General features: G+C 34.1%; 1 protein-coding gene across 3 annotated transcripts in view; it reads left to right on the top strand.

Annotated features, from left to right (window-relative positions):
- Window positions 1-245: 245 nt before the first annotated feature.
- LOC311070980 (GTPase IMAP family member 8-like) overlaps window positions 246-23020 on the top strand; it is a 29627-nt gene continuing 6852 nt past the window's right edge. The window contains exons 1-5 of one of the 3 annotated variants that reach the window (XM_084095195.1): window positions 246-389; window positions 1695-2399; window positions 3575-4279; window positions 11241-11945; window positions 18678-19382. In XM_084095195.1, the coding sequence (XP_083951321.1) occupies window positions 380-389; window positions 1695-2399; window positions 3575-4279; window positions 11241-11945; window positions 18678-19382 (2830 nt within the window). In that variant the 5' untranslated portion in view covers window positions 246-379. The remainder of the gene's footprint in view (window positions 390-1694; window positions 2400-3574; window positions 4280-11240; window positions 11946-18677; window positions 19383-23020) is intronic. The other 2 variants (XM_084095197.1, XM_084095196.1) reach the window with 2 other exon arrangements.

Raw genomic sequence — 23020 nt, 5'->3', positions numbered from 1 at the left:
TACTGTATACAGGCAATTAAAAGAAAATAAGTATATGATATCTATTTATTGTGGGATTAAGAGTAGGTCTAACTTACTTTATGTTTAAGTTTGCCAGGTGAAGTCACTTTTTGAAGTGTGTCTGGATTTAAAGATATTATCACTTTTTAAACATTTTTACATCTTATTTTTTGTGTAGGCCTAAAATAACTAACGAAGATCACCTTTGCACACTTCCATACACCTGTAGACCCGCCCATGCGCGTGACTGTTCTGAAACACCTGTATGAGTCCAGTCAAACCATACTGTCTATGAGTCAAACTTACTTTGAAAGATAAACTAGACTGCCGGTAAACCTACATTTACTCCGGAACTCTGACTGAGACCGTGTGAAGTAAAATGGACTTAAGTAAGCATTTATGATTTTAAAAACTAATCGTCTTTTCCTTGTTAATTCATAGTTAAAATTAATTTTAATCAAACTCGTCGTGTTTGCTGTTTCTGTGAGACATGTTACTGCTTTCACTTTCATATTGGTCGATTCAGCTATTTTTTATAAGACACTTAGGGCTTGCTTTTTGTTCTCACAAAGTCGCTTATAGCCTACTTATAAATATGGCTCGACAGGGATTGTGTTTTAGGTTGATTTGAAGAATACAGTCATGTTTTTTTTTTTTATATATAAATGTGCGTGGCTGTGCAACTATTCCTGTGCCAGGTGTGTGCGCGCGCAAGATATATTTATATATTAAGATATATTTATATTAATTATATATATATTTATTCATTAAGGCGAGACACTATACAGGCAAAAACAGTTTTTTATGCGTCTGTCAATTTTGAGATTTTGGTCTTTTGACTTTATATGAAGTGTTCTTTAAGATTAGTGGAAAGAAAACATCCACAATACATTTACAAAGTATATCTAGACTAGAGGGTATACTATATAAATACTATATAAAGAGGGGTTTGCTCATATACAATTTTCCTGAGTTTATAGATTATATATTTTATACCTAAAAATTTAGATTTTTTTTCTGGCTTCTAATTTATGTAGTGATAAAAAAAATAAATAATCCAAAATCCCCGCTGTAAAAACCTTTGACTGTAATATGTCCAAAAAAACAAAACAAAAAACACGGACTACATCCAATGTTCGGCATTTTTTTCTAGAAATGTATGCAAATTAGTGCATATTTAATTTGATAACACTTTATTTGCATATTTAATCATAACAATTCAGAGAACTTGTAATACCAATTTTTTGCAATTCTTAATTGGGATTGCATTGTCTGAAAGCATTGGCAAAGCACTGATTGCATTGGGATTCTTAATCAATCAACTGGGGATGGTGATATCTATTAGTTACTTTTTTACCCTTTTCACCTGTAGTGTCTTGCCTTAATTTAGTTCAGCGGTTTTACATGTTGCATATTTTGAAAGGATATATAATTACTGAAAAGATGTTATTTTTGCATCAAATTACAGTTTAGCCCTGAGTTTTATGTAACATGCGTTTTAGTTTTCTCCTGATTGAGAAAATTAAACGATTCTCATTTCATCATAATTTAGTTAACTATGGGTGATGATTAACTTAAGTCCATTAATATGGCATTTGTATTATTATGATTAGAATATTTTTAGTACAACTTTCTTGTTAACTGTTCAGAAAGCACAAACAGGATAAGTGTGTTTTGTTCTCTATATGTTTCAGGTGACGCTCAACATCTCTCAGAGCTGAGGATTGTGTTGATGGGGTATAGAGCTGCTGGTAAGAGTTCATCAGGAAACACCATCCTGGGCAGAGAGGAGTTTGACTTGAAGAGTTCTGCTCAGTGTGTGAGGAGACATGGAGAAGTAGCAGACAGACACATCACTGTCATTGAAGCTCCAGGATGGTGGTGGAATGACACTGTAGAGGAGAGTCCTGAGTTACTGAAACAGGAGATTGTGCTCAGTGTGTCTCTGTGTCCTCCAGGACCACACGCTGTACTACTGATCATACGTGTGGACACTGGATTTAAAAAAGAAAAGAGAGAAGCATTGCAGGGTCATCTGGATCTTCTCAGTGAGAGAGTCTGGAGTCACACTATTGTGATGTTCACTCATGGAGACTCTCTGTCAGACACATCTATAGAGCAGCACATTGAGAGTGAAGGACAGGATCTCCAGTGGCTGCTGGACAAATGTGGGAACAGGTTTCATGTTCTCAACAATCACAACAGGAGTGACGACACTCAGATCAAGGAGCTGCTGGAGAAGATTGAGGAGACAGTGGCACAAAACTACGGCCGCCATTTTGAAATAGACAGAAAGATTTTACAGGAGGTGGAAGAGAGAAGAAGAGCAGAGGAAGAGAGAGCAAAAGAACGAATGAAGAGAATGAAAAAACAGAGAGAAAACATCAGATCACAGATGAGTGAGTCCACATACTTTATAATGCAGATATTCACACTGAGTATATTAAGTAAATCATGAAAATGTAACAGTCACAGCAATAATAACATGAAACTTCTTGTCATTAACCGCTATTTGTCGAGGCATTCGCAATAGATGTGTTCAAAGCAGCTCACAGTGACGGCCCATAAAAGCTGTTATTGAAGGAAATAAGCACTTTTATTTCTTAAACAATCCTGTTCTTTATAGGGTTTGCTTTTGAAAACAGAAATCCCTTTATCTAATCCATAGAAAACAATACAAATAACAACAATAAACAACTGCAAACAGCTTGTATTAAATATAAACTTAAACATCAGCTTTACACATATAGAAACGCCTCATGTTTGTCGCTGTTCTGAAGCTCCAGGAAGTGAATCCCGTCAAACACACTTTAAAAGTACATTACAAGTAAAAACTGCTAGACTGCTGGTGGAAATATATTTCATTTGAAGCTCCAACTAAGGCAAAAATATGTCATGTAAAATAGATATTGGTAAGATTTAAACTCTTGATAGAAGCTATTTTTATGAAAGAAAAAGTGTCAACATGTTTACAGTTTTTGCAAGACACTTTTACTGTTTTCATATTGGTCATGCAGATATGATTTTGGATCTGTTTTTGCCACTTTAGACTTGTTCCATTTTTTGTTCTAGAAATCTATGCAAATTAGGGCATATTTAATTTGAGAACGCTTTATTTGCATATTTTAACATAAAATTTCAGAGAATTTGTAATACAATTTTTTTTTGTGCAATTCTTAATGTAATCAATCAACTGAGGAAGTATGGTGATACCTATTAGTTAAATTTTTACTCTATTCACCTGGAGTGTCATGCCTTCATTTTAATTTAGTTCGGCAGTTTTACATGTTGCATAAATAATTAAGGATATATAATTACTGGAAACATGTTATTTTTGCAAAGAATTGCAATTTAGCCCTGAGTTTTATGTAATCTGTGTTTTAGTTTTCTCCTGATTGAGAAAATTAAGCGATTCTCATTTCTTCATAATTGAGTCAACCATGGGTGATGATTAACTTAAGTCCATTAATGTGGAATTTGTATTATTATGATTAGCATATTTTTAGTACAACTTTCTTGTTAACTATTCAGAAAGCACAAACAGGATAAGTGTGTTTTGTTCTCTATGTTTCAGGTGACGCTCGACATCTCTCAGAGCTGAGGATTGTGTTGATGGGTAATAGAAGAGCTGGTAAGAGCTCATCAGGAAACACCATCCTGGGCAGAGAGGAGTTTGACTTGAAGAGATCTGCTCAGTGTGTGAGGAGACATGGAGAAGTAGCAGACAGACACATCACTGTCATTGAAGCTCCAGGATGGTGGTGGAATGACACTGTAGAGGAGAGTCCTGAGAGACTGAAACAGGAGATTGTGCTCAGTGTGTCTCTGTGTCCTCCAGGACCACACGCTGTACTACTGATCATACGTGTGGACACTGGATTTAAAAAAGAAAAGAGAAAAGCATTGCAGGATCATCTGGATCTTCTCAGTGAGAGAGTCTGGAGTCACACTATAGTGCTGTTCACTCGTGGAGACTCTCTGTCAGACACATCTATAGAGCAGCACATTGAGAGTGAAGGACAGGATCTCCAGCGGCTGCTGGACAAATGTGGGAACAGGTTTCATGTTCTCAACAATCTCAACAGGAGAGACGACACTCAGATCAAGGAGCTTCTGGAGAAGATTGAGGAGACAGTGGCACAAAACTACGGCCGCCATTTTGAAATAGACAGAAAGATTTTACAGGAGGTGGAAGAGAGAAGAAGAGCAGAGGAAGAGAGAGCAGAAGAACGAATGAAGAGGATGAAAAAACAGAGAGAAAACATCAGATCACAGATGAGTGAGTGAAAAAAAATACTTTTTATGAAACTGGAATCATATTTTCTTTTTCAACACTGTTCATACTTTCATATTGGTCTATACATGTAGGAAAGGCTTTTTGATCTGTTTTTTTTATAAGCGGCTTTAAGCTTGTTTTTTAATAATAGTGTTAGATATTCCCTTGTGAAAAAGATGTTCACTTCATTATTGGATTGGGCCTATAGTCCACACGTACACGAGCATTTTTATAAACAGAGTTTTTCCTCCGTCGTTTAAAAGAAAAAAAAGCACATCCACATAAGCACGGTTTTAAAAAAATCTCTCTCCACATGAAACTGCAGAAACGCACTGTCAGGAGCATGCCAAACCAACAGGTGTCGATATAACCTACCCTTAAAGCCATGTTGGCCAATCAGAAGCCTGAACAAAAGGTGATTACCGGTTCCGTTGGCTAACATGTTGTCATAGGCAGTTTTTTTTTTTTTTTGCAAATTTGAACAAACATAAAATACAAAACAGACAAACTTTCAGACAATAAACAAGTTATAGTTCAATAGTCAACAAGAAAAATAATATAAAGAAGCCTAATTTACCTTTCGAAAATTCTTTGCAGAGAGATGTAAAAGAAAGAAAAAAACAAGGGGGGCCCAAAATGAATAAAAGCATATTATGAAAGAATATTAATCATGGCACAAATTCTAGATGTTTTTGTAGCTTTCTTATTTAAAGACATTGAAATTGTATTTAAATATTAAATTCTGGTTTGAAGATGTCAAAGCGGTGTTTACTTTGTGTATATTTACATTTATGGATATAAAACTTTCCAATAAATAAAAGGAGGTTAATACAAAAAAAGGTTTGATTAGATTCTTGTCATTAATATAAAACCCAAAAAGAATGTCTGTAAGATAAGGAAAAATTACAGAACACATTCTGGACAATCAAGGCATTAATATTAATATTACTCCAGAAAGACTGAGCAAAAGGACACTCCCAAAACAAATGTCCGACAGTTTCAGAAGAAACGAGAAATTATGCTTTTTAAGAAGCTTATTAATGGAATGATTTTCTAATATAGTGATTTATATAGTGAATTCTTCCAAAATTTAAGCAACATTACATCAATCAACTTGCAAGTAGACTTATCCACAAATAAGGACTGAGCAGTGTAGGACAATCTGGAGATCCCTTCTGCTTTAGGAAGCAAAGTTCTGCCTTTCAGGGATAAATCTCGTAATAACCAAAGATTACTTTTTTTCTGTGTCTTCTCGACAATTGGGTTAAAATTCACCTGACATCTTATTTTAGTATATTTTTTCATCTTCATTCCTAAATATGTGACCCTCTCTTAAACAGTAATATTACAGAAAGAGGATATCACACACTTTGTAATCGGTAATAACTCACATTTGTTAAAATTAAGCACAAGGCCAGACGCGTTTGAAAAAGAAAAAGCAATTGGGATCTGAGAGGCGTCTCTTAAAAACAACGCTGTCTGTCAGTTTGCTAATAATTAATTCCATACCATCTGGTAATTCCCTTCACAGTGAATTTAATATATTTAATATTCACTCTCTTTAATATGTAGATTTAAAATTGTGTCGCTATGGGGAGATGGGCCAACCTTGCCTTACACCGCACGCTTTACTGAGAATCTGGGAGAAGTGCCGTTACTGAGTCGGACAGAACTATTCCCATTACAATAAAGCATTTTAACACACAAAATAAAAAACCAAAACTAATTCTTTGCTGGGCCTGTAACATAAAATCATGTTCTAAACAATCAAACGCTTTGCAATAGTCAAGAAAGAGGATAAAACTATCAGTGGAAATAAGGTCTGAGTAATCTAACATATCTAAAATCAAGCGTATATTACTAGAATTATGTTTATAATGGATAAAACCTGATTGGCTCTCATCTATTATATTATTTAGAATAGATTTTAGTCTCTTTGCTCAGACTAGGGCAATCATTTTATAATCAGTATTCAATAAGGAAATTGGACGCCAGTTTTCTATCAAAAGGGGATCTTTATTGGGCTTGGGAATTAATGTTATTAGTCCCTGACATAAAGAGGGAGGAAGGGTTGTTTTCTCAATACTCTCAGAAACATTTTATGTAAAAAAGTGCCAATCTTTGATTAAATGCTTTATAAAGCTCTGCAGATACAGTAGCCCATCAGTACCTGGGGATTTGTTAATTTTTAGATTATTTATTGAGTCAACAATTTCTAAAAGAATAATAAGTGCATCGCATAGGTTACAGTCTTCTTTATTAACCCTCAGGTCCTCTTCTTTAGGGGTCACACTTGGCTCCTTCGCGGTCAAAAGTGACCGAAGCCTTAAAATTTAACTTTTTTTTCCTGGAAAACCAATGTAATATATTTTTGTTCAATAATATTTTTTGATTATTATTTAGAATTTTGAAAGGTTTCTGTGGAACTATGCAATAATTATAATTTTTTTATGAGCATTTTTTCCCCATTAGAATTAATATATATTTATTATTATTATTATTATTATTATTATTTTCAATAAATGCAACATTTCACATTAAAATATAGCGCAGGCCTTTAAAATAATTTTTTTTGAAGTGAGAAAAGCGCCATCCAGTGGCGTTAAAAACATAAAAACTTACCATACCGCACAGTAGCTCCCTATATAAAACACATAGAGAGGCATTTTGATTCCCATTGTTTTTTTTTAGACATGATTTCTCCATTTTATTAGTTCTTTTTTATTTAGATATATATTTAGACATTCTAAATGACTACTTTTTGTCAAGGTTTAGATATTTTTATTAGATAAGTATCAGGTTTTGCATTATGATTACAATCAAACAATAACATTTGGTTAGAAAGGGAACACAGAAAGGGGTTAGAAAGGGGTCTTATTTGCACTCTTGATATTTTAGAGTGTCACTCCTTCATTGCTGTGCACTTTTTTCTGCACTGATTTGTAGTTTGTACCACCAAAAGTTTCTCTGAGTTTTTGTATTTTTTCGTATTTCCCATTCATTTCCTATGTCGGTCATTTTTGACTGCGAAGGAGCAAAGTGTGACACTTTTGTTTTACGCCCCTTTAACATATCAGAATCATGTCCAGGATTTTTTTCAAAAAAATTCAAAATTTCAAAACGTAAACGTGTTCGGTCATTTTTGACCGAAGAGGACCAGATTAATTTGTTTTATGTGAGATAAAGAAAGAAAAAAATCCTCTAAGTGATGTTTCTTATCTAGAAGCTCATTTCTCTCTGAATCGGGTTGATCCTCTGGTTTTATGTGATATCGAGCCATAATTTTATCTTCATCTTTTTTTCTTATTTTCACTAACATACTACAGTATTTCCCATATTTGAGAAGTTCCCAATTACTGCAAGACATATCCTCTTTATTAGCTTTATCCCAATAGAAGGAAATTAAGTTATCAATTTCAGTGCAAACCTCGTTGTGTTGAAGAATTGAGGTGTTAAGTGTCCAGTATGAGGATCTTTTACAGAGAATATAAATGGAATACAGATAAAAATGACCTTATGGTCAGAAAACGGTGAGGGAAGTATGTCAGTCTTTATATTTGATAATTCTGCTCAATCTGCCGAAGACAGACAAAAGTCAAGTCGAGATTGACTGGAAAGTGAGTTATTGTTCCATTTGAATACTTTTAGCAAGGTATGAGTTTCTCGCCACACATCAACAACAGAAAATCTCTGCATAAAGAATTTTAAATAGTAAGAATTACCATCAGTGGGTTGGGGGACCATCTATCTAAAGTACTATTTAAAACTACATTAAAATCAACACCAAATATTAAAGAAGAATTTGGACATTTAGATAATGTATAGAAAATACTTGTTTCTAATTTATCCAAAAATAAATAAATCGTGTTATCTTTAGGTGAATTATAGCCATAAACATTGGCAATAATACATGACACATTTGTAAACTGTAGAGCTAATATGAAGTAATGACCATAATTTTCACAATCTGTAGCCAGGATTTTTCCACTAAAATATTTTTTTTAAACACAAACTCCAGCAGAATGTTCATTTCCATGAGACATCCACATTTCTAACCCCCATTGTGACCTCCATAAAATCTTGTAAAGTTGAATGTTATTCTTGTGGAAAGCAAAGGTCCGTGTTGAAACATATCAGATATAAGAAAACTGCTTTACGCTTAAGAATGTTTCATAGCCTTCTATACTTTAAAGAAATAATAAACAAGGACATAAAATGAAAAAAAAAAATATATATAGTACAATAACTGGAAAAAGAACTAGACCTAAGAACGAGTATAAAGATTAAGTATCACCGCGACAGAGAACCGAACCGGTCAGAACAAACTCAGTAAGAGATGAGGACATAAATCCCTTCATATAACAAGAGGATCAAAATGTACCTTTGTAGTACAAAATTATTAACTTCCTAAACTTAAAAAAAAAATGTAAAAATGAAATAATTCACATTGCTTACATAGATCATCGAGAGGGCTTAACTAAAGAGTTTTTTTCCTATTTAAAATGGTCATACAAGCGCTCAGAAGAAAAAAAACGGACGATAGAAGTCCAAGAAATGACACGCATATCAAGTCAAGTCAGCAAAGCATCAGTTAAAGTGGAAATCACTTCCACTAAACGCTCTATCAGCCGGTGACAGGTCTTCTGTGATTTTCAGGCGGTTCTCGGTCAGAAAGTCTGCATCCTTGGCGACACGCCAGACAGCCTCTCGGTAAAAATGCGAGGTAAATTGGAAAATAATTCTCAGTCTATATTATCTGGATTAACACAGCCAAGTCGATGTGCCACATCAACTACATCTGGGAATTTATCCTTAAACTGTGGTAGAAGGTGTTGACACTCGTTGATAACTTCCTGGTGGACATTCCCTGTTTCTTTCTGGAATTCTGTGGATTTTCAGGTTCCATCTACAAGTGTAAGCCTCCAGATGAGCCAGCCGTTTTTCTCGCTCAACAATCTGACGTCTGAGATAACAGTGTGTACACCGACGACACAAGCCAAAATATCCGGTTTCACTGTCTACACGACAACACTGCAACCGGAGTTTGTATAAATCTTCACCCTGGCAGGGGTGGTTTCAGTGTTTGGTTTGGTTTCATACTACATTTGCGTGTGGACCTTTACAGTCTATGGTGTGGACGAACCGCATAGAAAATTCTGCGTGTTTGTGTGGACAGGGCCCAGTCCCTCTTTTCCTCCACTAACAATGATTCTGCAATCAGCAATTCAGGGCCGAGCACCGAAGGCACAGCAAATACAACAAGCTGAGAACAATCAGAAGAACTACAATGTGCATCTCAAACACACATACACATAAGGTTTTATATATAATTTACATAGATCTGTTATATTGAGCTCAGAATATTGAGTTCATTACCTCTTGTGATCTGAGGTTGCATGACATGATATTTAAAACATATCATAGTTTATGACCAATTTCAAAATGGCGAACAGGTAATTTGTCCGATCTCAGCAAATTTGTTAAAGATCATGATCATGTTTTTTTCTGACAAATTGGTCAAAAGATTTTGAGGAAAAATAGCATTTCCTTAAATCTCTTGACCTGTTGGTGGCGCTGCAACCAAATTTGTCATGTAGATCAGATCATAATGTTGATGAAGTGTACCACGTTTTTTTGTTTAATAGCTTGAAGTATTGCTGCGATACAGCCTTTCATCCAATTTTGTGTCAACATCATTGACTTTGCATCATCATCTCTTTTAAATGGAGGAAGATATAAAAATACTGTTTAGTCATTACTGTGAGTTTTGGTAATAACTGGAAACTTTCTGAAGGAGAAGTGATAATCGTACATTTCAGAATGGCGACTACTGTAATGAGTCTAATGTAAGACAGGGATTGTGATCAGCAAGAGAAGTATAATCAGATGAACTAATAATTTATTTTCTTGGACAATGTGTTTAAAATGTATAAGAAAAAGATTTGAGCTGGCGGTGGAGCTGTGGAGGAGGTCCTACAGACCTCAAAGTTGGACAGAAAGCACGTCAAATCAGAGATCATTCAAAGGACTACAATGGGAATCTCAAAATTAAACGAAACATATATATATGCACAACATTGGCCTGAAATGATATGTTTGGTTCATAAACATTGTAAATGAAATCATATAGTTCATAAGCAATCTTATTATTATTTTAACTAACTATTTTATTCTCATGAAAAGACATTTCTTTTCTAACATTAAACGCTTCTAAAAGCTTCAGTAACCCCCCATTCAGAGAGAGACTTTACTTTAGTGTTCAGGCATAGTTCACACTGACTAAACTCCAACAAACACCAGCCTCCAGTGACTCTTGGGTTTTGTTGGATCAGTGTGTTAAACCTGTTAGTGTTTGTTGGACAAGAATGTTTAAAATCTACACTTATTTCATGTACATCATTTATAAATAATACAAACCTATAAGTTCAGCATCATATTAGTGTCCAGATCACTCTGACATTATTTTATGATAATGACTGTACATTATCACTTACTTACTTTATTATGATTTTATTAAATGTGTTCTTTCAATCTTGTAAATAAATGTAAATGTAATACAGTCTTGTATTTGCTGGTGCTAATATCCACCAGTGCATTGATAACACTTTCCCAGCTGTGAACACACACAAGAGAGAGATTTATTCACTGGTTTAGAGGCCAGTTTAACCTCTTATGTTTTGTGTGCAGATCATTGAAATTAAGCAATTATATTTTCTCCATAATTCATAATTATTGTCCATCAATCACTTTTGTTCAACTCTGATTTAAGAGATATATTAATGTGAGATACACTTATGCCATTTTTAATCAATGATGTGTAGATTGACACTCATACAGATACAGCAAACTTTATTTCAGTAACCCCTTTTTCACACAGACAGAGAGATTGCTCAAAAATATTTTTCAAATATTTAAGATTAATGAAAAATCTTAAGAAGTGTGTTTTGTTCTCTATATGTTTCAGGTGATGCTCAACATCTCTCAGAGCTGAGGATTGTGTTGATGGGTAATAGAAGAGCTGGTAAGAGCTCATCAGGAAACACCATCCTGGGCAGAGAGGAGTTTGACTTGAAGAGATTTGCTCAGTGTGTGAGGAGACATGGAGAAGTAGCAGACAGACACATCACTGTCATTGAAGCTCCAGGATGGTGGAAGAATTACACTGTAGAGATGAGTCCTGAGATACTGAAACAGGAGATTGTGCTCAGTGTGTCTCTGTGTCCTCCAGGACCACACGCTGTACTACTGATCATACGTGTGGACACTGGATTTAAAGAGACTGAGAGAAAAGCATTGCAGGATCATCTGGATCTTCTCAGTGAGAGAGTCTGGAGTCACACTATAGTGCTGTTCACTCATGGAGACTCTCTGTCAGACACATCTATAGAGCAGCACATCGAGAGTGAAGGACAGGATCTCCAGCGGCTGCTGGACAAATGTGGGAACAGGTTTCATGTTCTCAACAATCTCAACAGGAGTGACGACACTCAGATCAAGGAGCTGCTGGAGAAGATTGAGGAGACAGTGGCGCAAAACAACAGCCGCCATTTTGAAATAGACAGAAAGATTTTAAAGAATGTGGAAGAGAGAAGAAGAGCAGAGGAAAAGAGAGCAAAAGAACGAATGAAGAGGATGAAAAAACAGAGAGAAAGCATCAGATCACAGATGAGTGAGTGAAAAAATACTATTTATGAAACTGGGATCATATTTTCTTTTTCAACACTGTTCTTACTTTCATATTGGTCTATACATGTAGGAAAGGCTTTTTGATCTGTTTTTTTATAAGCGGCTTTAAGCTTGTTTTTTAATAATAGTGTTAGATATTCCCTTGTGAAAAAGATGTTCACTTCATTATTGGATTTGGGCCTATAGTCCACACGTACACGGGCATTTTTATAAACAGAGTTTTTCCTCCGTCGTTTAAAATAAAAAAAAGCACATCCACATAAGCACGGTTTTAAAAAAATCTCTCTCCACATGAAACTGCAGAAACGCACTGTCAGGAGCATGCCAAACCAACAGGTGTCGATATAACCTACCCTTAAAGCCATGTTGGCCAATCAGAAGCCTGAACAAAAGGTTATTACCGGTTCCGGTTGGCTAACAATATGTTGTCATAAGCAGTTTTTTTTTTTTTTGTTGCAAATTTGAACAAACATAAAATACAAAACAGACAAACTTTCAGACAATAAACAAGTTATAGTTCAATAGTCAACAAGAAAAATAATATAAACCTTTTTATATTTACCTTTCGAAAATTCTTTGCAGAGAGATGTAAAAGAAATTAATTGTCTTAAAGTCATCGGTTACATTCCCATCAATACACAGTTGCTGAATATCATTTTTTACACACTGTATCTCCAACCTGAATAAGTAGGTGGAATTCTGCTCACTTTCCTCTAGACAAATTCAAACGAGATCTGATGAAAGCGCCATCAGCCTTCCATTGATAAATATATATATATATATATATATATATATATATATATATATATATATATATATACTCTAAGTGATGTTTCTTATCTAGAAGCTCATTTCTCTCTGAATCGGGTTGATCCTCTGGTTTTATGTGATATTGAGCCATAATTTTAATTAATTCCATACCATCTGGTAATTCCCTTCACAGTGAATTTAATATATTTAATAATCACTCTCTTTAATATGTAGATTTAAAAATGTGTAGCTATGGGGAGATGGGCAACCTTGTCTTACACCGCACACTTTATTGAGAATCTGGGAGAAGTGCCGTTACTGAGTCGGACAGAACTATTCTCATTACAATAAAGCATTTTAACACACAAAATAAAAAACCAAAACTAATTCTTTGCTGGGCCTGTAACATAAAATCATATTCTAAACAATCAAACGCTTTGCAATAGTCAAGAAAGAGGATAAAACTATCAGTGGAAATAAGGTCTGAGTAATCTAACATATCTAAAATCAAGCGTATATTACTAGAAATATGTTTATGATGGATAAAATCTGATTGGCTCTCATCTATTATATTATTTAGAATAGATTTTAGTCTCTTTGCTAAGACTGCGGCAATAATTTTATAATCAGTATTCAATAAGGAAATTGGACGCCAGTTTTCTATTAAAAGGAGATCTTTATTGGGCTTGGGAATTAATGTTATTAGTCCCTGACATAAAGAGGGAGGAAGGGTTGTTTTCTCAATACTCTCAGAAACATTTTATGTAAAAAAGTGCCAATCTTTGATTAAATGCTTTATAAAGCTCTGCAGATACAGTAGCCCATCAGTACCTGGGGATTTGTTAATTTTTAGATTATTTATTGAGTCAACAATTTCTAAAAGAATAATAAGTGCATCGCATAGGTTACAGTCTTCTTTATTAACCCTCAGGTCCTCTTCTTTAGGGGTCACACTTGGCTCCTTCGCGGTCAAAAGTGACCGAAGCCTTAAAATGTAACTTTTTTTTTCCTGGAAAACCAATGTAATATATTTTTGTTCAATAATATTTTTTGATTATTATTTAGAATTTTGAAAGGTTTCTGTGGAACTATGCAATAATTATATTTTTTTTATGAGCATTTTTTCCCCATTAGAATTAATATATATTTATTATTATTATTATTATTATTATTATTTTCAATAAATGCAACATTTCACATTAAAATAGAGCGCAGGCCTTTAAAATAAATTTTTTTGAAGTGAGAAAAGCGCCATCCAGTGGCGTTAAAAACATAAAAACTTACCATACCGCACATAGCTCCCTATATAAAACACATAGAGAGGCATTTTGATTCCCATTGTTTTTTTTAGACATGATTTCTCCATTTTATTAGTTCTTTCTTATTTAGATATATATTTAGACATTCTAAATGACTACTTTTTGTCAAGGTTTAGATATTTTTATTAGATAAGTATCAGGTTTTGCATTATGATTACAATCAAACAATAACATTTGGTTAGAAAGGGAACACAGAAAGGGGTTAGAAAGGGGTCTTATTTGCACTCTTGATATTTTAGAGTGTCACTCCTTCATTGCTGTGCACTTTTTTCTGCACTGATTTGTAGTTTGTACCACCAAAAGTTTCTCTGAGTTTTCGTATTTTTTCGTATTTCCCATTCATTTCCTATGTCGGTCATTTTTGACTGCGAAGGAGCAAAGTGTGACACTTTTGTTTTACGCCCCTTTAACATATCAGAATCATGTCCATGATTTTTTTTCAAAAAAATTCAAAATTTCAAAACGTAAACGTGTTCGGTCATTTTTGACCGAAGAGGACCAGATTAATTTGTTTTATGTGAGATAAAGAAAGAAAAAAATCTGTGGTGGATTGCAGAATTTTGAAGAATATAAACCATAAAATTTAGCACAAAAGTCTGCAATTGTCTTAAAGTCATCGGTTACATTCCCATCAATACACAGTTGCTGAATATCATTTTTTACACACTGTATCTCCAACCTGAATAAGTAGGTGGAATTCTGCTCACTTTCCTCTAGACAAATTCAAACGAGATCTGATGAAAGCGCCATCAGCCTTCCATTGATAAATATATATATATATATATATATATATATATATATATATATACTCTAAGTGATGTTTCTTATCTAGAAGCTCATTTCTCTCTGAATCGGGTTGATCCTCTGGTTTTATGTGATATTGAGCCATAATTTTATCTTCATCTTTTTTTCTTATTTTCACTAACATACTACAGTATTTCCCTTATTTGAGAAGTTCCCAATTACTGCAAGACATATCCTCTTTATTAGCTTTATCCCAATAGAAGGAAATTAAGTAATCAATTTCAGTGCAAACCTCGTTGTGTTGAAGAATTGAGGTGTTAAGTGTCCAGTATGAGGATATTTTACTCAGTGAGGCAGAGAATATAAATGGAATACAGATAAAAATGACCTTATGGTCAGAAAACGGTGAGGGAAGTATGTCAGTCTTTATATTTGATAATTCTGCTCAATCTGCCGAAGACAGACAAAAGTCAAGTCGAGATTGACTGGAAAGTGAGTTATTGTTCCATTTGAATACTTTTAGCAAGGTATGAGTTTCTCGCCACACATCAACAACAGAAAATCTCTGCATAAAGAATTTTAAATAGTAAGAATTACCATCAGTGGGTTGGGGGACCATCTATCTAAAGTACTATTTAAAACTACATTAAAATCACCACCAAATATTAAAGAAGAATTTGGACATTTAGATAATGTATAGAAAATACTTGTTTCTAATTTATCCAAAAAAAAAAAATCGTGTTATCTTTAGGTGAATTATAGCCATAAACATTGGCAATAATACATGACAAATTTGTAAACTGTAGAGCTAATATGAAGTAATGACCATCATTTTCACAATCTGTAGCCAGGATCTTTCCACTAAAATATTTTTTTTTAAATACAAACTCCAGCAGAATGTTCATTTCCATGAGACATCCACATTTCTAACCCCCATTGTGACCTCCATAAAATCTTGTAAAGTTGAATGTTATTCTTGTGGAAAGCAAAGGTCCATGTTGAAACATATCAGATATAAGAAAACTGCTTTACGCTTAAGAATGTTTCATAGCCTTCTATACTTTAAAGAAATAATAAACAAGGACATAAAATGAAAAAAAAAAATATATATAGTACAATAACTGGAAAAAGAACTAGACCTAAGAACGAGTATAAAGATTAAGTATCACCGCGACAGAGAACCGAACCGGTCAGAACAAACTCAGTAAGAGATGAGGACATAAATCCCTTCATATAACAAGAGGATCAAAATGTACCTTTGTAGTACAAAATTATTAACTTCCTAAACTTAAAAAAAAAATGTAAAAATGAAATAATTCACATTGCTTACATAGATCATCGAGAGGGCTTAACTAAAGAGTTTTTTTCCTATTTAAAATGGTCATATAAGCGCTCAGAAGAAAAAAAACGGATGATAGAAGTCCAAGAAATGACACGCATATCAAGTCAAGTCAGCAAAGCATCAGTTAAAGTGGAAATCACTTCCACTAAACGCTCTATCAGCCGGTGACAGGTCTTCTGTGATTTTCAGGCGGTTCTCGGTCAGAAAGTCTGCATCCTTGGCGACACGCCAGACAGCCTCTCGGTAAAAATGCGAGGTAAATTGGAAAATAATTCTCAGTCTATATTATCTGGATTAACACAGCCAAGTCGATGTGCCACATCAACTACATCTGGGAATTTATCCTTAAACTGTGGTAGAAGGTGTTGACACTCGTTGATAACTTCCTGGTGGACATTCCCTGTTTCTTTCTGGAATTCTGTGGATTTTCAGGTTCCATCTACAAGTGTAAGCCTCCAGATGAGCCAGCCGTTTTTCTCGCTCAACAATCTGACGTCTGAGATAACAGTGTGTACACCGACGACACAAGCCAAAATATCCCGTTTCACTGTCTACACGACAACACTGCAACCGGAGTTTGTATAAATCTTCACCCTGGCAGGGGTGGTTTCAGTGTTTGGTTTGGTTTCATACTACATTTGCGTGTGGACCTTTACAGTCTATGGTGTAGACGAACCGCATAGAAAATTCTGCGTGTTTGTGTGGACAGGGCCCAGTCCCTCTTTTCCTCCACTAACAATGATTCTGCAATCAGCAATTCAGGGCCGAGCACCGAAGGCACAGCAAATACAACAAGCTGAGAACAATCAGAAGAACTACAATGTGCATCTCAAACACACAGAAACACATAAGGTTTTATATATAATTTACATAGATCTGTTATATTGAGCTCAGAATATTGAGTTCATTACCTCTTGTGATCTGAGGTTGCATGACATGATATTTAAAACATATCATAGTTTATGACCAATTTCAAAATGGCGAACAGGTAATTTGTCCGATCTCAGCAAATTTGTTAAAGATCATGATCATGTTTTTTTCTGACAAATTGGTCAAAAGATTTTGAGGAAAAATCGCATTTCCTCAAATCTCGTGACCTGTTGGTGGCGCTGCAACCAAATTTGTCATGTAGATCAGATCATAATGTTGATGAAGTGTACCACGTTTTTTTGTTTAATAGCTTGAAGTATTGCTGCGATACAGCCTTTCATCCAATTTTGTGTCAACATCATTGACTTTGCATCATCATCTCTTTTAAATGGAGGAAGATATAAAAATACTGTTTAGTCATTACTGTGAGTTTTGGTAATAACTGGAAACTTTCTGCAGGAGAAGTGATAATCGTACATTTCAGAATGGCGACTACTGTAATGAGTCTAATGTAAGACAGGGATTGTGATCAGCAAGAGAAGTATAATCAGATGAACTAATAATTTATTTTCTTGGACAATGTGTTTAAAATGTATAAGAAAAAGATTTGAGCTGGCGGTGGAGCTGTGGAGGAGGTCCTACAGACCTCAAAGTTGGACAGAAAGCACGTCAAATCAGAGATCATTCAAAGGACTACAATGGGAATCTCAAAATTAAAAGAAACATATATATATGCACAACATTGGCCTGAAAGGATATGTTTGTTTTATAAACATTGTAAATGAAATCATATAGTTCATAAGCAATCTTATTATTATTTTAACTAACTATTTTATTCTCATGAAAATACATTTTTTTCTAACATTAAACGCTTCTAAAAGCTTCAGTAACCCCCCATTCAGAGAGAGACTTTACTTTAGTGTTCAGGCATAGTTCACACTGACTAAACTCCAACAAACACCAGCCTCCAGTGACTCTTGGGTTTTGTTGGATCAGTGTGTTAAACCTGTTAGTGTTTGTTGGACAAGAATGTTTAAAATCTACACTTATTTCATGTACATCATTTATAAATAATACAAACCTATAAGTTCAGCATCATATTAGTGTCCAGATCACTCTGACATTATTTTATGATAATGACTGTATATTATCACTTACTTACTTTATTGCGATTTTATGAAATGTGTTCTTTCAATCTAGTAAATAAATGTAAATGTAATACAGTCTTGTATTTGCTGGTGCTAATATCCACCAGTGCATTGATAACACTTTCCCAGCTGTGAACACACACAAGATAGAGATTTATTCACTGGTTTAGAGGCCAGTTTAATTATTTTTAAAGAATATACTTTCTGAAAACATTATTCTGAAGCTATTTGTAATTTGTCTTTCTTAGTCTGTGTGTTCTGAGACCTCTTATGTTTTGTGTGCAGATCTTTTCTCCATAATTCATAATTATTGTCCATCAATCACTTTTGTTCAACTCTGATTTAAGAGATATATTAATGTGAGATACACTTATGCCATTTTTAATCAATGATGTGTAGATTGACACTCATACAGATACAGCAAACTTTATTTCAGTAACCCATTTTTCACACAGACAGAGAGATTGCTCAAAAATATTTTTCAAATATTTAAGATTAATGAAAAATCTTAAGAAGTGTGTTTTGTTCTCTATATGTTTCAGGTGACGCTCAACATCTCTCAGAGCTGAGGATTGTGTTGATGGGTAATAGAGCTGCTGGTAAGAGTTCATCAGGAAACACCATCCTGGGCAGAGAGGAGTTTGACTTGAAGAGTTCTGCTCAGTGTGTGAGGAGACATGGAGAAGTAGCAGACAGACACATCACTGTCATTGAAGCTCCAGGATGGTGGAAGAATTACACTGTAGAGAAGAGTCCTGAGAGACTGAAACAGGAGATTGTGCTCAGTGTGTCTCTGTGTCCTCCAGGACCACACGCTGTACTACTGATCATAGATGTGGATGATAGATTTAAAGAGACTGAGAGAAAAGCATTGCAGGGTCATCTGGATCTTCTCAGTGACAGAGTCTGGAGTCACACTATAGTGCTGTTCACTCATGGAGACTCTCTGTCAGACACATCTATAGAGCAGCACATCGAGAGTGAAGGACAGGATCTCCAGCGGCTGCTGGACAAATGTGGGAACAGGTTTCATGTTCTCAACAATCTCAACAGGAGTGACGACACTCAGATCAAGGAGCTGCTGGAGAAGATTGAGGAGACAGTGGCGCAAAACAACAGCCGCCATTTTGAAATAGACAGAAAGATTTTAAAGAATGTGGAAGAGAGAAAAAGAGCAGAGGAAAAGAGAGCAAAAGAACGAATGAAGAGGATGAAAAAACAGAGAGAAAGCATCAGATCACAGATGAGTGAGTGAAAAAATACTATTTATGAAACTGGGATCATATTTTCTTTTTCAACACTGTTCATACTTTCATATTGGTCTATACATGTAGGAAAGGCTTTTTGATCTGTTTTTTTTTATAAGCGGCTTTAAGCTTGTTTTTTAATAATAGTGTTAGATATTCCCTTGTGAAAAAGATGTTCACTTCATTATTGGATTTGGGCCTATAGTCCACACGTACACGGGCATTTATATAAACAGAGTTTTTCCTCCGTCGTTTAAAATTAAAAAAAGCACATCCACATAAGCACGGTTTAAAAAAAATCTCTCTCCACATGAAACCGCAAAAACGCACTGTCAGGAGCATGCCAAACCAACAGGTGTCGATATAACCTACCCTTAAAGCCATGTTGGCCAATCAGAAGCCTGAACAAAAGGTTATTACCGGTTCCGGTTGGCTAACAATATGTTGTCATAAGCAGTTTATTTTTTTTTTTGTTGCAAATTTGAACAAACATAAAATACAAAACAGACAAACTTTCAGACAATAAACAAGTTATAGTTCAATAGTCAACAAGAAAAATAATATAAAGAAGCCTAATTTACCTTTCGAAAATTATTTGCAGAGAGATGTAAAAGAAAGAAAAGAAAAATAGAAAAGAAAAAGGAAAAAAACAAGGGGGGCACAAAAATTAATAAAAGCATATTATGAAAGAATATTAATCATGGCACAAATTCTAGATGTTTTTGTAGCTTTCTTATTTAAAGACATTGAATTTGTATTTAAATACATATTAAATTTTGGTTTGAAGATGTCAAAGCGGGGTTTGTATATTTACATTTATGGATATAAAACTTTCCAATAAATAAAAGGAGGTTAATACAAAAAGGTTTGATTAGATTCTTGTCATTAATATAAAACCCAAAAAGAATGTGTCTGTGAGATAAGGAAAAATTACAGAACACATTCTGGACAATCAAGGCATTAATATTAATATTACTCCAGAAAGACTGAGCAAACGGACACTCCCAAAACAAATGTCCGACAGTTTCAAAAGAAACAAGAAATTATGCTTTTTAAGAAGCTTATTAATGGAATGATTTTCTAATATAGTGATTTATATAGTGAATTCTTCCAAAATTTAAGCAACATTACATCAATCAACTTGCAAGTAGACTTATCCACAAATAAGGACTGAGCAGTGTAGGACAATCTGGAGATCCTTTCTGCTTTAGGAAGCAAAGTTCTGCCTTTCAGGGATAAATCTATTAATAACCAAAGATTACTTTTTTTCTGTGTCTTCTCGACAATTGGGTTAAAATTCACCTGACATCTTATTTTAGTATCTTTTTTCATCTTCATTCCTAAATATGTGACCCTCTCTTAAACAGTAATATTACAGAAAGAGGATATCACACACTTTGTAATCGGTAATAACTCACATTTATTAAAATTAAGCACAAGGCCAGAAGCGTTTGAAAAAGATATGAAAAGCAATTGGGATCTGAGAGGCGTCTCTTAAAAACAACGCTACATGATTTGTCAGTTTGCTAATAATTAATTCCATACCATCTGGTAATTCCCTTCACAGTGAATTTAATATATTTAATATTCACTCTCTTTAATATGTAGATTTAAAAATGTGTAGCTATGGGGAGATGGGCAACCTTGTCTTACACCGCACACTTTATTGAGAATCTGGGAGAAGTGCCGTTACTGAGTCGGACAGAACTATTCTCATTACAATAAAGCATTTTAACACACAAAATAAAAAACCAAAACTAATTCTTTGCTGGGCCTGTAACATAAAATCATATTCTAAACAATCAAACGCTTTGCAATAGTCAAGAAAGAGGATAAAACTATCAGTGGAAATAAGGTCTGAGTAATCTAACATATCTAAAATCAAGCGTATATTACTAGAAATATGTTTATGATGGATAAAATCTGATTGGCTCTCATCTATTATATTATTTAGAATAGATTTTAGTCTCTTTGCTAAGACTAGGGCAATAATTTTATAATCAGTATTCAATAAGGAAATTGGACGCCAGTTTTCTATTAAAAGGAGATCTTTATTGGGCTTGGGAATTAATGTTATTAGTCCCTGACATAAAGAGGGAGGAAGGGTTGTTTTCTCAATACTCTCAGAAACATTTTATGTAAAAAGTGCCAATCTTTGATTAAATGCTTTATAAAGCTCTGCAGATACAGTAGCCCATCAGTACCTGGGGATTTGTTAATTTTTAGATTATTTATTGAGTCAACAATTTCTAAAAGAATAATAAGTGCATCGCATAGGTTACAGTCTTCTTTATTAACCCTCAGGTCCTCTTCTTTAGGGGTCACACTTGGCTCCTTCGCGGTCAAAAGTGACCGAAGCCTTAAAATTTAACTTTTTTTTTCCTGGAAAACCAATGTAATATATTTTTGTTCAATAATATTTTTTGATTATTATTTAGAATTTTGAAAGGTTTCTGTGGAACTATGCAATAATTATATTTTTTTTATGAGCATTTTTTCCCCATTAGAATTAATATATATTTATTATTATTATTATTATTATTATTTTCAATAAATGCAACATTTCACATTAAAATAGAGCGCAGGCCTTTAAAATAAAAAATTTTGAAGTGAGAAAAGCGCCATCCAGTGGCGTTAAAAACATAAAAACTTACCATACCGCACATAGCTCCCTATATAAAACACATAGAGAGGCATTTTGATTCCCATTGTTTTTTTTAGACATGATTTCTCCATTTTATTAGTTCTTTTTTATTTAGATATATATTTAGACATTCTAAATGACTACTTTTTGTCAAGGTTTAGATATTTTTATTAGATAAGTATCAGGTTTTGCATTATTATTACAATCAAACAATAACATTTGGTTAGAAAGGGAACACAGAAAGGGGTTAGAAAGGGGTCTTATTTGCACTCTTGATATTTTAGAGTGTCACTCCTTCATTGCTGTGCACTTTTTTCTGCACTGATTTGTAGTTTGTACCACCAAAAGTTTCTCTGAGTTTTCGTATTTTTTCGTATTTCCCATTCATTTCCTATGACGGTCATTTTTGACTGCGAAGGAGCAAAGTGTGACACTTTTGTTTTACGCCCCTTTAACATATCAGAATCATGTCCATGATTTTTTTCAAAAAAATTCAAAATTTCAAAACGTAAACGTGTTCGGTCATTTTTGACCGAAGAGGACCAGATTAATTTGTTTTATGTGAGATAAAGAAAGAAAAAAATCTGTGGTGGATTGCAGAATTTTGAAGAATATAAACCATAAAATTTAGCACAAAAGTCTGCAATTGTCTTAAAGTCATCGGTTACATTCCCATCAATACACAGTTGCTGAATATCATTTTTTACACACTGTATCTCCAACCTGAATAAGTAGGTGGAATTCTGCTCACTTTCCTCTAGACAAATTCAAACGAGATCTGATGAAAGCGCCATCAGCCTTCCATTGATAAATATATATATATATATATATATATATATATATATATATATATATATATATATATACTCTAAGTGATGTTTCTTATCTAGAAGCTAATTTCTCTCTGAATCGGGTTGATCCTCTGGTTTTATGTGATATTGAGCCATAATTTTATCTTCATCTTTTTTTCTTATTTTCACTAACATACTACAGT

This window comes from Abramis brama, assembly GCF_963993115.1.
Source record: "Abramis brama genome assembly, chromosome: 20".
Classification (NCBI taxonomy): domain Eukaryota; kingdom Metazoa; phylum Chordata; class Actinopteri; order Cypriniformes; family Leuciscidae; genus Abramis; species Abramis brama.
The sequence above is the reverse complement of the archived record's forward strand: the minus strand, read 5'-3'. Positions and strand labels throughout refer to the sequence as shown.